Source organism: Dromaius novaehollandiae, chromosome 24 (genome assembly GCF_036370855.1).
Source record: "Dromaius novaehollandiae isolate bDroNov1 chromosome 24, bDroNov1.hap1, whole genome shotgun sequence".
In the NCBI taxonomy this organism is placed as follows: domain Eukaryota; kingdom Metazoa; phylum Chordata; class Aves; order Casuariiformes; family Dromaiidae; genus Dromaius; species Dromaius novaehollandiae.
The window spans coordinates 8,136,485-8,151,340 of record NC_088121.1 but is presented as its reverse complement, the minus strand read 5'-3'; the positions used below and the strand labels follow the sequence as shown (position 1 = coordinate 8,151,340).

The window sequence follows — 14,856 nt, the reverse complement described above, 5'->3', positions numbered from 1 at the left end:
TTCTCTTTTTCTTCCTTCTTTTTTGTCTTTTTTCTATTTTCCTTTCTTTCTTTTTCTCCTTCCCCCCCTCCTTCCCCCCCTCCTTCCCCCCCTCCTTCCCCCCCTCCTTCCCCCCCTCCTTCCCCCCCTCCTTCCCCCCCTCCTTCCCCCCTCCTTCCCCCCTCCTTCCCCCTCCTTCCCCCCTCCTTCCCCCCTCCTTCCCCCCCTCCTTCCCCCCCTCCTTCCCCCCTCCTTCCCCCCCTCCTTCCCCCTCCCTCCTTCCCCCCTTCCTCCTTCTTCCTTCCTTTTCTCTTTTCCTTTTCTCTTTTCCTTTTCTCTTTTCCTTTTCTCTTTTCCTTTTTCTCTTTTCCTTTTTTCTCTTTCCTTTTTTCTCTTTCCTTTTTTCTCTTTCCTTTTTTCTCTTTCCTTTTTTCTCTTTCCTTTTTTCTCTTTCCTTTTTTCTCTTTCCTTTTTTCTCTTTCCTTTTTTCTCTTTCTTTCCTTTTTTCTCTTTCCTTTTTTCTCTTTCCTTTTTTCTCTTTCCTTTTTTCTCTTTCCTTTTTTCTCTTTCCTTTTTTCTCTTTCCTTTTTTCTCTTTCCTTTTTTCTCTTTCCTTTTTTCTCTTTCCTTTTTTCTCTTTCCTTTTTTCTCTTTCCTTTTTTCTCTTTCCTTTTTTCTCTTTCCTTTTTTCTCTTTCCTTTTTTCTCTTTCCTTTTTTCTCTTTTTCTTTTCCTTTTTTCTCTTTTTCTTTTCCTTTTCCTTTTCTCCTCTTTCCTTTTCTCTTTCCTCTCTCCCTCTTTTTTTTTCTTTTCAGAGCACATCAGAGCCCTCAGTGTCATTTTTTGGCCCGCCATTTGCCTCTCCATGCGCCCGAGGCTCCTTGGTTTGTGTCTCTGGGCGCCCCCGAGCCTCTCCCGCACCCCGTGCGCCTCGCTGGCTCAACCCCAGCCGCATGGGAAGGGCATCGTTCGGCACCTCCGTGCAGGCAGGACGCGGAGGAGTTTGGGGGCGATCCCCGTGCCATGTCCAGCGCCAGGAGGAGGAAGAGGAGGGAGTCCCAGTCCTGTCCCCGCAGAGCCCTCTCCAGCTGGGCAGCACCCGGCAGCTGGGACGTCAGCGCCGGGCAGAGGATGGGGCAATGAAGGTGCGTTTTATTTCCCTTGCAGCACATCCGGCACTGCGGAGGAGCAGCCCCCCTCTCCAGGGAGAGCACCTTTTCCAGCCCTGCTTGGCCCCGAGGACGTCGGGAAAGCAGCCACGGCCACTCCGGGGCGAGTTCGGGCCCTGGGACTGCGACGCTGCTGCAGCTGGACACCGGCGTTGCGGACGGCGGCAAAGCTTGGGGGCGTAAACGCGGCTCTGGGCACATGTCCGAGCTGCCGCGCTTTTTTTGCCCCCACACAACTCACGCGGGTTGGAGCGGCTCAGGTTGGGCCAGGTCTCCCCACTGCCCCCCCGGGGAGCCAGTCAGCTCCAGGCCTGCCCCCGACGCCCCCCTCGCCCTTAAAGGCAGGGGCGAGAGACTTTAAGAGGCTTAAAGTCTCTGGCTACCCTTAAAGTTACTTTGAGTTATTTATGTCCTCTTAAGTAATTCAAAGCAACTTTAAGAATAACCTAAAGAATTCAGATGAACTTTAAGAACTTAAGTTCAAAAGCTTTATTCTTAAGTTCTTAAAGTTTGTCTGAGTTACTTAGGTTATTCTTAAAGTTACTTTGAGTTACTTAATGTCCTCCTAAGTAACTTTAAGGGTAGCCAGAGACTTAAAGGCAGGGGCAAGAGACTTTAAGAGGCTTAAAGTCTCTTAAAGTCTCTCGCCCCTGCCTTTAAGTCTCTGGCTACCCTTAAAGTCACTCTGAGTTACTTACTGTCCTCCTAAGTAATTCAAAGTAACTTTAAGAATAACCTAAGGAGCTCAGACAAACTTTAAGACCTTAAGAACTTTATTCTTAAGGTCTTAAAGTTTGTCTGAGCTCCTTAGGTTATTCTTAAAGTTACTTAGGAGGACATTAAGTAACTCAGAGTGACTTTAAGGGTAGCCAGAGACTTTAAGCCTCTTAAAGTCTCTCATCCCTGCCTTTAAGGGCGAGGGGGGCGTCGGGGGCAGGCCTGGAGCCGATTGGCTCCCTCGGGGGGCGTGGGGCGGGCCTGGCCAATGGGAGGACGGGAAGCCTTTCTGCTCCCTAGACTAAGTAAATTCTGTGGGGACAGAAATTCTGCAAGGCTTTTTTGTCCCCACAGAATTTACTTAGTCTAGGGAGCAGAGAGGCTTCCCGTCCTCTCATTGGCCAGGCCCGCCCCACGCCCCCCCGGGGAGCCAATCGGCTCCAGGCCTGCCCCCGACGCCCCCCTCGCCCTTAAAGGCAGGGATGAGAGACTTTAAGAGGCTTAAAGTCTCTGGCTACCCTTAAAGTCACTCTGAGTTACTTAATGTCCTCCTAAGTAACTTTAAGAATAACCTAAGGAGCTCAGACAAACTTTAAGACCTTAAGAATAAAGTTCTTAAGGTCTTAAAGTTTGTCTGAGCTCCTTAGGTTATTCTTAAAGTTACTTTGAATTACTTAGGAGGACATTAAGTAACTCAGAGTGACTTTAAGGGTAGCCAGAGACTTTAAGCCTCTTAAAGTCTCTGGCCCCTGCCTTTAAGTCTCTGGCTACCCTTAAAGTTGCTTTGAGTTACTTGGGAAGACATTAAGTAACTCAAAGTTACTTTAAGAGTCTTAAAGTAACTTTAAGAATAACCTAAGGAACTCAGCCGCCTGTTAAGAACTTAAGACTAATGTTCTTAAAGTTTGTCCGAGTTCCTTAGGTTATTCTTAAAGTTACTTTAAGAGTTCCCAGAGACTTTAAGCCTCTTCAACCTTACCTTTAAGGGCAGCAGTGGCAGGCCTCAGCGCTTTGCGGGGAGACAAAAATGCCCTGGGCCGTGTCTGCCCCCACACAAAGCACTTGGCCTGGGGAGCGCTCGCTGCTCCCGCGCTGAGGGACGTGGTCAGTGCGGGGCTGCGGCTGTGCTGAAATAAAGCGCAAACCTGGGCGGGAGGCGAAAGCAGCCGCTGCGGACGCGAGTCCTCGTCTACGGCGCGGGAGCAGGAGCTGCAGGGCGATGGCCACAGCTGCCGCCTCTCAGCTCCAGCGGTGCAGCTACGAGCTGGTCCCCGAGGAGGGAGGGGGATGCATCCGTCTGCAAGCTGTTAGGGATTAAAATGTACCGCGCGCAGAATAAAACACGTCACCTTGTCTCAGCTGCGGCTTGCTCCGAGTTTTATTTCCAAGAGTCGAAACACCCCAGCGCGGTGCTACCGTGCCCGATTCCCACTCCGCTCTGCCTGGGGAGCAGAACGAGCTGGCAGACGCCGGCCCCCTTCCTTCCGCGGCAGCTCCTCGAGGGGAAAACGACGGCAAAAATCCAGTTGCTCTTTTGGGTGGGATCTCTGGAAAAGAGGGTCCCTTCCTCATCGCAGCTGGAGTCTGAACCAGTGGCCCTGCAGAGCTGGTGGAGGGGTGGCAAGAGGAGACGTATCAGTTCTTCCCAGCAACGAGCACCTAGGGAAACAAAACGTGTATTTTAATAAAGAAAGAGCGGGACTGGAAACTCCAGGCACTTTCCCTCTCTCAGCACTAGGGCTCAACCCAACATGTCCCCGCACCGTGGGGCAGGCGCGCGGCTCTGCACGTGGGGCTGTGCCCCGAGTCCCTTCCCGCACCGGCGGCATCGCGACTGCTGTGCCCATGGTGAACTCGGGCCAGCACAAGTGCTGCCCAGACGGCCAGACCTGGTGCTTCAGCCAGGCCAGCCGAAAGCACTCCCAGCCCTGCCAAAATAGCACAGGGCAGCAGCAAAACTCCTCCTACCTCGCGGGGGCCCCCAAAGTCACCTTGGGGTTTAGTTTTGGTCACGCGCCACTTTGGGGCACTCACCCGACATCTCCAGCGCAGGGATCCTCCCTCGCTCCCCGTATCGGCAGCGCTGTGCTCCTCGCTGGGGCCTGCTGGTGCTTCAGTGCATCAACGCAGCATTGTTTGTGCTGAAAACAAAAATTTTCATGAGTAAACGAGAGAAAAATTGGCACAAGAACGCCCCCGGCACCTGCCCTGCAATCTCCAACCTAGCAAACACTGGCCAGGACCTGGCTCTCTGCCGCGGAGGAGCCAGGGACCACAGCAGCTCCCCAAAATGACCGGCCTGGCAGCAGCGGAGGGCTCCAGGGCGCCCCAAAAGGCTCGGGGGGCATTTCTCCATCTCCTACCCTCACCCTAGACCTCGGTCACGCACCGAGTCACAGCCCGCGGCTGGCTGCATTCCCGGGGCACGGCTCCGCTGGGAAAGGGCGATTCCAGGGCAGCAGCTTCTCCCAGCTGCCCTTCCCAGCTCCTAACTGCAGGGAAACCAAAGCGCTAGGAAAAACCTACCTGACTTCAGCTGCTGAGAACCAGCGAAGGGAAAGAGGGGACGAGCTGAGGTGGTTTAGGGGAGCCGCCCGCTCCGGTGCTACACACCAACACTTGTGGCCACGCGCACAGACCCTGCAGGGAACCGGGTCTGGCAGGGGAGGCAGCCCCAGCACAGGCACTTGCTGGCCTTTGGGTGAGAAGCAAAAGAGGTTCGGTTTTGCCCATTTTTGTCTTTGCTTACCAGGTTCTCCGGCCTCCAGCGCTGGGGTCCACAGGGAAAGCGAGATCCAGTCGGCTGTTCCTGCTGCACTGAACATCCTCCCTGGGACACGCTGCAAGGGACGAGGAGGCGATGGGCAGGAGGGAGGGCTCCAAGAGTCGCGGCAGAGAGAGACGGAGCCGGGGGAGATGCTCGTAGCCGCCTGCAACCCCCAGCGAAGCGGCGCTGACGTCTGAGCTGCCAGGTGCTGCCCGGCCTGAAAGGGAGGGTGCAGAACTTAGAGCAGGACTGATTCCCCCTCTTCTTCCTCCTCCCGGCACTGGGCCCTCAAGAGCAGGGCTCGGTCTGCACCAGACTTTAAATAAAGCTTTTACTTTCTACCAAAAGTCTTTTAACTATACCTCTACACCAGATACTTAAGTTCACTAACACCACCTTCCTCACCAAGGAGCAAAACCCTCACAACGGAGCAGCCCAACACACAATCTATCTCCAAGAGGAATCTGCTGCTTCCCTACCTGCTCACAGCCAGCCTGACCAGGATCGCGTCTTTTCCTCCCTTTCAGATTCACACCAGGTCACTGGTAATGGCTACAAACGACCGTTCCCCACCAGTCCCTGCTCCCCAGCTCTGCCACGCTCTTTGTGCAAGGCCTCGGGTCCTTCCTCCCGCCTGTTTTAGCTCCTCTCCCATGAAGTGACACCCAGTAACAACTCTTTTGGCCAGGGGCTTCTGCTTGCCAACTCTCCCAAATAGAAAACTTCTATTTGCTGTGACCACAGGAGGGGAAATCACCTTCCCGCCAGACCCAACCTCCTTCGTTCCCCCTCTCCTTGCGGAAAGGATACCTTGAATCTCTTTGCCGTTGTCTCCTGTCACTCCGCTGCCAGGCCATTTCGGAAACAGTATCCAGGCTCCCCAGGCGTCAGCTCGGCCAGCCAGCTTGGGATCCACCTCCTGCAGAAACACAGAGAGCAGGGGAGGTCTCAGCACCCCTCCGTCACCCATACGGTTGCTGTCGCCTCCTCTCATCCCCCTCCATCACCCCAACAGTCACCACAACCCCAACAGTCATCATCACCTCTCCTCTTCCTCCCTCCACCCAGCTCTCGCGGCATCCCCCCGCCACGTGGCTCTTACCAGGGTGGTGCTCCGCAGGCATCGGCCTCCTGCCCCGCTGCAGCTGGGCAAAGCGCATCCGACGCGGCCTTTCGCAGCGCCTGACCAGCCCGCACCTCCCAGAGGCTGCAAGTCCAGCCGGAGCCTGCTAAGCTCCAGCAACGCCTCGAGCCTGCTGCCACACAGTTCTTTTTCACAAACAGTGAGAAATATTAACGCTGTATCGCTCGAGGGCCTCCTGGGAAGGCAACGCAGCTAAGCCGGAGAGGTGTGTGCACGCACAGGGGTGTAACAGAGGGGTGCACAGAGAGAGACGGGCTGGTGCCCTCGGTCCTCTCGCACCACGGCAAAACCCCGGCCTGTCCTGAGCGCAGCGCAGCGCTCCCAGGGCAGCGAGGCCCCCGAGCTCCTGGTTTCCTCTCCCCTCCTCCGAGGGAAGGACCTCCCGCATCGAGTCACGGGAACAGAAACACTCATCCCCAAAAACAAAGCAGTGCAGAGGACAACACGGCAGCGGTGGCACACGTCCCCCCGTCCCCTACTCCCTCCCTCCACAGCACGCAGTCCCCAAGACCGTGAAACACCCTCTGCAAACGGGCTCGCGAAGGCAAGGCCGACGCAGGGGCCTGCGCAGCACGGCTGCCTGCTCTGCAGGGCGTGACAGCGCTGGCGGGGGGCCCCGGCGTCCCTGCAGGGTCACACGTCAGCCCGGGGACGAGGCAGGGACTGCCAGCCACAGTGAACTTCTAGGAGAGAGAGAGAGAAGCTGTTGAGGGGGGAAGCAGAAACTAGGTCGTTCACGCTGTACGTTCGGAAGACGCTCATTTTCTGCACTGGGAACGGGAGGATTCATCAGAAAAGAGTCCCCCATCCAACCTCCTTAAATACACAGTACTTGTGCCACAGCTCACGTGCAAGGGTAAGGCAGTAAGCCCCAGCAGACAATACTTTTCCCAAACTACAAGAAAGGGCCACCAGAAAGCCCCAAAACTCGATTCACACAGTCCGACCTAGGGTGAGAGGAACGAGACTTTATTCTGAAAATGGAGTCAATCTCGAATCGAAATCATTCCAATCAAGGGAAGAGACAAACAGAGCAGCAGCACTGCAAACTAGTCCCGGAACAACTACAGCAGAATCGCTGCGTTTCCAAATCCTCTGGCAACGGATTCCCCTCAAACATCCAGTTCATTTTCCCTCCTCCTAGATGCCCCAAATGTTAAAAAAAAAAAAAAAAAGTCCAAAACAAAATCGTAGTTTGTCTGGCACCTACCAGTCCTCAAACAGCTACAGCAAGGATCCCGAGTGCTGCCGGTCTCCGCGCGGTGCCAGCGATGTGAAAAAAGGCTCTTCCTCCCATAGGGAGCTCAGTCGGATTTCTCCTTCTCCTTCATGTGCAAGAAGACGATGCTGAACATGAAAAGGCCCACCATCATGGAGAAGGCACCGGCGTAGTACGGATATGCCGAGGGGATAAAACGTTCGTACTGCGTGTGCTGGAGGGGACGCACAGACACCTAGAAAAGGACAGAACGTCTCTTGAGTCTGACAGTATGCAGTAACAGATCAAGATAATCTCTTGCACGCAACTCTAATGCCCTCTGCTCTTCAGTGCCTGCTGCTTCACTAAAAAGGCAAGTGAGCTATTTATTTTTAGGACCAGATCACTGGTTTCGTTGTTAGCTAAAAGCTTTCTAACACGTCCCTTGTATTTTTAAACCTCCAAATTCTCTACTTTGGAAGAAACATTTGCACAATTCAAGTCTCCATGACAGTAAAACTATCTCTCTGCTGGCATTCTCAGCAACTGCGCAACATTTCCCAAAAAAGGGGCAACTACAAAAACAATTTTTTCATGAAGCCCATTTCCACATCTTACTAAAGACCTCAGAAAGGCAAATCAAAAGATAAGGAAGTCAAAAGAGCTCAAATTCCTTGCACATTCAAGTACGCTGCACCCCAATAACAACTTTAACAGATATCCCTTTCTTCTTGCATGATAAATTCCCACTGTACTTACCTGGGTAGAGGAATACAGGTGAGTATAACCCAGTCGGTTATAGTCTACTTTAAACTGAAACACGCCATAGACATCGGGCAGCTTGAACTGCACGCTGTACTTGCCCCCTAAGAAAGAGAAAGCAGCAATGTTTAACTGACACAGAAAACAGGAGAGAAGCTGTGGAAGTCTTCTCTTCGCAACAGGTCTTCCTTGTTACAAATACTGCCGTGCCAAGGGGCAAGAACATGCAAACCCAAGGCTGCAGAGGGGACACAAACCTACCATTTCTCTTCAAGAAAGTCCGGACAAACGGATCTATGCGGACAAACTCCAACTGAATATCGTCTCCATCAAAGGGGACCCACTTCCCGTCGGAGAGCTTTTCAATGACAATGCTGTACTCCTGGAACAAAACCACAGTGCATTAGACATAAGCCTAATACCTGAAAAACAGACATTAAAGACAAATAACGCCAGACTATAATGCTAGAGAAGGGAGACATTTCAAGGTCATGAGGCAATTCTCCCAAGTTCCTTTCTCCGAAGCAGATTAGGTATGTTTGCCCTCTTAGAAACACAACTGAGCTATCAACGATCAAATCAGCTCTCAGTGGCCAAAAAGTAAATAGATACAGATTTTACAAAGACCTGAAAGAGCTCCAACTATACTTTTCAGCTCCCTAGGCAGCTGAAACATAAAAATATTCTCCCCAGTACAACAGGTTTTACAGTTACAATCTTTAAAGGCAATAAGATGTTTTTTCCAGCTTGCCAAATGATACACTTTGATATCACTTTCTACCGCAGTCTGAAATCTCTGTATTGAAAGACAGACAAGTAACGACCAAGCAAAAGCTCTGGAACATGCTAGCCACCAGGCTCAAGTTATCTGCATAAGGGTTAAAAAGGAGAAAGGGAGGGGGGAAAAAAAGGAGAAAGGGAGGGGGGAAAAAAAGGAGAAAGGGAGGGGGGAAAAAAAGGAGAAAGGGAGGGGGGAAAAAAAGGAGAAAGGGAGGGGGGAAAAAAAGGAGAAAGGGAGGGGGGAAAAAAAGGAGAAAGGGAGGGGGGAAAAAAAGGAGAAAGGGAGGGGGGAAAAAAAGGAGAAAGGGAGGGGGGAAAAAAAGGAGAAAGGGAGGGGGGAAAAAAGGAGAAAGGGAGGGGGGAAAAAAGGAGAAAGGGAGGGGGGAAAAAAAGGAGAAAGGGAGGGGGGAAAAAAGGAGAAAGGGAGGGGGGAAAAAAAGGAGAAAGGGAGGGGGGAAAAAAAGGAGAAAGGGAGGGGGGAAAAAAAGGAGAAAGGGAGGGGGGAAAAAAAGGAGAAAGGGAGGGGGGAAAAAAAGGAGAAAGAGGAAAGAGAAGAAAAAGATCACTATTGAACATCAGCAACATTTAACACCAAGACACTTAACGTATGACTGCGGCCACTGTCAGCTCTCTCAGCACTAACTCAGGCAAGCACTGTCTGACGGAAGTGACACTGAGTGAATGCAAAGACTCTCAAATTTTTAACTGCAGAAACAAAGACAAATCTGCTTCCGTGTTTCTTGCTGCCCAAAGAACACGAACATGTTCCAACCGCATCATCTGCAGCCTTACCACAAGATCAGTGACGGTGTAGGCATTTGGAGGTGCACGTTCTCCCACGCGGTGGTGAGACACTGCTCCGACACGCAGCACTCCCTCTTCCTTGAACACCCAGCGAGACAAGGCAATGGCCAGCTCGTAATTACCGGTCTGGGAATATCTACAGATGAAGAAAGGCTGAGAAAGTATGGCAGCCACTCTGAAAAACTACAGCACGTGCCAAAAACCACACCATTAATGGATCTGAAAGCAACACAAAGCTAGCCTAGGTTTGAACAGGGAATCACTTTCCAAAGCACTCCCTCCTGCAAGGGCAAAGGTATGTATCATGCACTCTTTACATTCCAGCTTTCTGGTACAAACACTTGCTCCCCAAGCATCAACTTAAATCTGCTGGGTGGTCACTAAATATGAAGAAAAATATTTTAAAAAGAAATCCAGTGCCTAGTTTATGCCTTGCTTATTAATGGGACATGCTTGTGCTGAAAGAGGGACGCGACATGGAATATTACGCACAGCATAGTTGTATCCTCAAGGCTATCAATTGCATTTGCAGAACCTTTGGATGTTCTGGATGCAAAAACAACCTGCTGTTGTAGACAGGAAAAGCTACCAGAGGAAAACACACACCTTGTGCTGGTTAGCTAGCTCACCTGCACCAAAGTCACAAGAATACAAGTCTTTACTTTCTTCAGGAAAGCACTCTGTATTTCCAATACTACAAATATTTGCTGCTTGTTTCCCAGGATTTCCTTGATCAAACAGTTCCCCAGACATTCCTCAGACAGAGATGCCAAGAAGTTACCATACCTCTTGGAGCCAGGAGTAGCTTTTTGCACAGCAGAATTGAAGAAAGCATCACTAAAGAAATCCAAGGAGCCACTGAAAACGACACGGGCGTTGTTCCTTGCTTGGAGTCCAGCAATCAGAAGGGTGTTCTTCCCAACAGCATGGGGATACTGAAGAGGGGCAAATCCAAATTTAAATAGCATTTAGCCCATTCAAAGATGGTTAAAGACGAGTTAGTCAGTCTCTAGGTCATCAGATTTCACTATTACCACAGGCCTGTTGCAAGGTGACACACTGACCATCGCTAGCATGGCCCAACATTAAGTGCAGCTTAGAAGCTGACTGCCAAAGAATAACCAGTAACAGGATTCGCAGCCTTTTTCCTCCTACCTCATTAGCTAGAATAAAACCCTTTAAAGGAGATATGCTTCCATTCCAGCATAGTCTTTATTCTAGGCTGGCATTTCTTCCAAAGCATTGTTCATGCTGCGCATTTTCCCAACAACAAAATAACAGAAGGGAAGAAAGATTCCCAGAGCAGTATCAGAAAGCAGACGACAACCTTACACTTTCAAAACCAGAAGATAAACCACGTAAGAACTTTTGCACATTACTGAAACTGAGGGAGCTGAGTGTGGCCCCAAAGGGGAGAAAAAGTACCTGAACGTACCTGAGTAATAGGCTTATCTGGGAAGTAGGAGTAAGAGGTAGAAGAGCCGGTCAGGATATCGAGTACCAGCGGGTTGTCAGGATCAGCCACCATCCTTACAGGGAGAGGCACAGTGAGCAGCAGGAACACCTCCCTCAGCCTCCCAAACCCAGAGGAACATGCACACGCCACTTAAACTGCACAGACTTTCTCACTCTTTGAATTTAGCAAGACACTTGCAGAATGAGCACATTGAAAGAAATCTACCAGGCCTAAAATAACAACATTTAAATCTTTCTTCCAGATATACAATCAAGCTTCAGTAATTTACATTAAGAAACACTGCAAAGTCAACAACTAAGCTACTTTGGGAGGTTTTCTTTCTGTTATCATCTGAAATCAAGAGAGATTTCATAGCACGGAAAAACAGAAAAGCCTAAAGCAAGTGCAGCATGAAGATGAGTATCAAAATTCACTGTCTGTGCTGAGAAAAAAACAAGTAATGGACCAGAACTAGGAAATTCAGTTTCACTCAATATGTGTCAGAAAGTTAAAACAAATCCCATTTCTTGCAGCAGGTCTCAAAAGTTAAGAGTCCCACCTGGCTCCCCTACACCCTTAGTTTACAGAAACACTGGTATTTTTGAGACGCTTCCCCAACAACAGCTTGTACCATCACACCCTCCCTTCAAACCCTGCTTTGCAGGTCGCTTACCCAACTCCTCGGAAAAGGATGGGATTCAGTGTAGTTTTCCCCACAATAGTGGGAGCTTTTAGTAGATTTTCAGCATCTGCGACTATAAGTGTGTGCTGGGAGGAAATGAGAGATCTGTGTAAATGCAACTGTCTGGCTTCTGAACACTAAAGTACAGGCAAATGCTTTTACGCACACTTTATATAACTTCTATGTTTTAGAATGGTGAACAATAGTTTCCTTTTTATGTGAAAATTAATTTCTTTTTTAGAGATGATTGAAACTGAACAGCTTTTGGAAAAGGGTTACAATCCAATTAAAACGCAGGAAAAAAAGCCTTTTTCGTTTCATTGTAATTACGATCAGATTAAACATGCTGATACATAAGGAAACGTAAAACACCTTTTGATAAAGAAAATATTGTTGCTTGTTAATTACCATCACCTACAGGAGTCTGACCAGTTACTTCCCCATATTCAGTCACTTTCACCTTTAAAGTAGGACGGCTTCCATGTACTGCTTAAATAGTTTCATTTAAATGAAAATTAGTAGAAGCTATTAAGTTCAGACCTTAATCTAGGTTTTAAAGTATTGACTGACACTAGAGCAAACTGACACTAGGAAAAAAAAAGTGAATACAATAGTAAGAAACATCTCCCCCAAGAATGGTATCAGCTACCGCACATGTGCTTGGATGCCCTGAAGAAGAAAAACTCTCAAATACTTAATTCCCTTGAACATAACCAGAATATCAGGTAGCCTTTATGAAAAGGAGGCACTTTAAAAGGTGCCTCGACCAAACAGACCATCAAAAAGGCTCAACAACATGTCAAGGCAGCACATCACAGGACTGCGTGTGTTTCTGTACTGCTCTCTCTCAACAGTATCTGGGACTAAATATTACCATTGCCACATTTAAGTGTCACACTTAACATCTTCATTCCTAACCTACCAGAAATAAAACCAGACACACTTTACGAGCAGGTAAAATTCCCCTTTCCCATCCTGGAGCGGTTCAAAACCAATACTATGCCCACTGGCACTGCTTGAGACACAGCAACAATTTGAAACTACTTAGGGCAGCAGAAAGATCAAAATCAGGAAGTTCAGAAGGACAGATCTGAGGGCAGAGACCCCAAGTGCGCCCAGCATTGTGGCTTTTGCCTATAGTCCTGACAGCAGCATGGCTGAACACCGCTAAATGACATTATTTGAGACCTTCTTTGGAGCAAGCTGGGAGAGGAGAGAATGGAAGGAAGAAAAAGAGGAAAACAACAACAGAAGATTCATCTCCAAGTCTCACACCTAACTGCAAGTCGCTTCTCGCTAACAAAAACATAAGCTGCTTCAGAAAATGCACTCTATCCCTTCAAGTAGGAGGCATGCCCAGAATATTCAGACAAAGACTTTTTTACCTGGCCTGGGTCCGATATATCGTAGTTGTGGTGGTCTATGACAGCTGTCTTTTCCTCATCAAACTCTATCCCACACTCGCTACCCAGTTCTCGCAGGGGGTCCCCTGGAAGGACAAAATGGATTCTCGGTTATGCAGCGTGCTCAGAAGGACGCGATGTCAATCTGAACAGTCAACATAAAAAGCAAGTACAGCTTGGAGACACGTGCTCAGCACCCTACTAGGCAAACCACTCACATTTACAACCCTCCCTCAGCTCAGTTCCCATTGGAAATGTAGCTAAGGCAATTTTGTCTTCTCATTCAAAATCTCACTTATTCCCTCCAAAACATTTCAGTACAACCTTGAGATTCACAACAAGAAACTGAATGCACAGAGCCCCATCCAGTTAAGGTTCCCTTTCACAAAATTAAAGTCTGAGCTTTAAGTGTTGTGAGAACACAGAAAAAGTTCTCAGGTATGAATTCCTACAGTGCATCTACAAAACACAAAGCCAAATCGCTCTGTCCTAGGGACCCACGAGGCAGCATGCCTTTTGGTCATCAGCTTTCCCGCAGTAGCTCAGAAAAGGGGCAGTAAGCTATCCGCTCCTTGCAGGAGGTAAGCAGCCAAAGGTACCCGTTACACAAAGTAGCTGACACACACTGATTTCCTCATGACCCTACATCCATCTCACAAGCATTTGTACTCACCAATGTCCGAGCTGGCAGCTACGAGGACACTGCCGCCACCGTCAATGAAAGCGGTGATGGTCTCCACATTGATGTTCCCGCCAAAATCTGAAAACGCACACCAGAAATTCACACCTCTACCATCTGCTGCAGCCTGCGTCTCAGAAATAATCCCAAGCATCCACAAATAAAACCACGGCAACGCACCGAATCACTTAGATCATGGCTAGAGAAAACTTCATTAGAGCAAAGGCCTGGAAGCTCAGTTAACATTAGCTGTACCCACAGCACCATTTCATCTTGGATAGCAGCTACCAGTTACAAGACAGAATGATATCAAAAATGCACGACTTTGTTAATATTCACAAAACACTCTGAAATCCGTTTTCAAAAACACCACCAAGCTACAACAGCGCTCATACTTTTCCTTCAGGTATTTACCTTCTATAGACGGTGAGAAGATGATCAAGTTGTCATACAAAAACTCCCCGTATTTTATGAGGGACAGGCCAGCGTCATCAGCCGTCCGGAAGGTGAGATCAAAGCCCCTGTCTGCGCCGGCAGGAGAGAAGGGACAGGGGTAAACACCTCACAGGCCAGAGGAGAAACATCCGCGCAGCATCGCAGCAGCGTCCACCCCCAGTTATACAGGGCTTGGAGGCCACACAGACTTTGCGGGAGGTGAGGTGTCCCCGGAGGAGAGGAAACGGGGATTAAGCACCCGAAAAGCCCCTTTGTCGCCACCTCTGTTATTTTCGCCTCCTGCTAAGGCGGTCGCTCCTGGCCCAGGGGACCCCGAACGCCTCCCGCGGGCCCCCCCGCCCCCCCCCCCCGAGCCCTACCCGCCAGGCTGCGGAAGAAGAGCGAGTGCGTGTCGCGCAGGTTGCCGTTCTCCAGCAGCACGAGGGTGCGGGGCCCCCCCTCCGCCCCGGCCGCCACCGCCGCCAGGAGCCACCACAGAGCCAGCGCGGCCGCCGCCATTTTCCCCGCCGGTCGCAGGCTTCTCCCCGGAAGGCGTCGGGAGCGAAGCGCCAATCAACAGCAGGCGACGCGCCGGCGCCCTCCAATCGCCGCGGGACAGCTCCGCACTGCCGGCCAATCAGCGCCGGGGCGGGAGGGAAGGAGGCGGGCCGAGCGGCGGAAAGACATCGCGTCCCGGCCACCGTAGGCGCCACCGGGAGGGCGTCAGGGCCGGGACTGCGCGGGGTGATGGCGGCGGTGGCGGCCGGGTCCGGCCTCCCCTGGCTGCGGGGGCCGCGGCCTGGACCTCTCCGCCCCCTCCGCCGAGCTGCGGCGCTGGGGGGCAAAGGGAGAGCCAGGCGTCACGTGGAAATGCTGTTTATTG

General features: G+C 50.5%; 1 protein-coding gene and 1 long non-coding RNA gene across 3 annotated transcripts in view; one reads left to right on the top strand and one right to left on the bottom strand.

Annotated features, from left to right (window-relative positions):
• LOC135323566 (uncharacterized) overlaps positions 1-1,760 on the top strand; it is a 9,519-nt gene extending 7,759 nt beyond the window's left edge. For both annotated transcript variants that reach the window (XR_010385033.1, XR_010385034.1), the window contains exon 3: positions 1,145-1,760. This is a non-coding gene — a long non-coding RNA (uncharacterized LOC135323566). The remainder of the gene's footprint in view (positions 1-1,144) is intronic.
• Positions 1,761-6,722: 4,962 nt separating this feature from the next.
• Positions 6,723-14,542, bottom strand: DDOST (dolichyl-diphosphooligosaccharide--protein glycosyltransferase non-catalytic subunit). Its single transcript, XM_026115728.2, has 11 exons — positions 14,354-14,542; positions 13,953-14,063; positions 13,533-13,619; positions 12,842-12,945; positions 11,448-11,542; positions 10,754-10,847; positions 10,105-10,253; positions 9,307-9,454; positions 7,996-8,116; positions 7,732-7,838; positions 6,723-7,228 (listed from the first exon to the last, which is right to left on the bottom strand). The coding sequence occupies exons 1-11, from the start codon at positions 14,490-14,492 to the stop codon at positions 7,079-7,081; spliced, it is 1,305 nt and encodes a 434-aa protein (XP_025971513.1). The 5' UTR covers positions 14,493-14,542; the 3' UTR covers positions 6,723-7,078.
• Between the last annotated feature and the right edge of the window lie 314 nt (positions 14,543-14,856).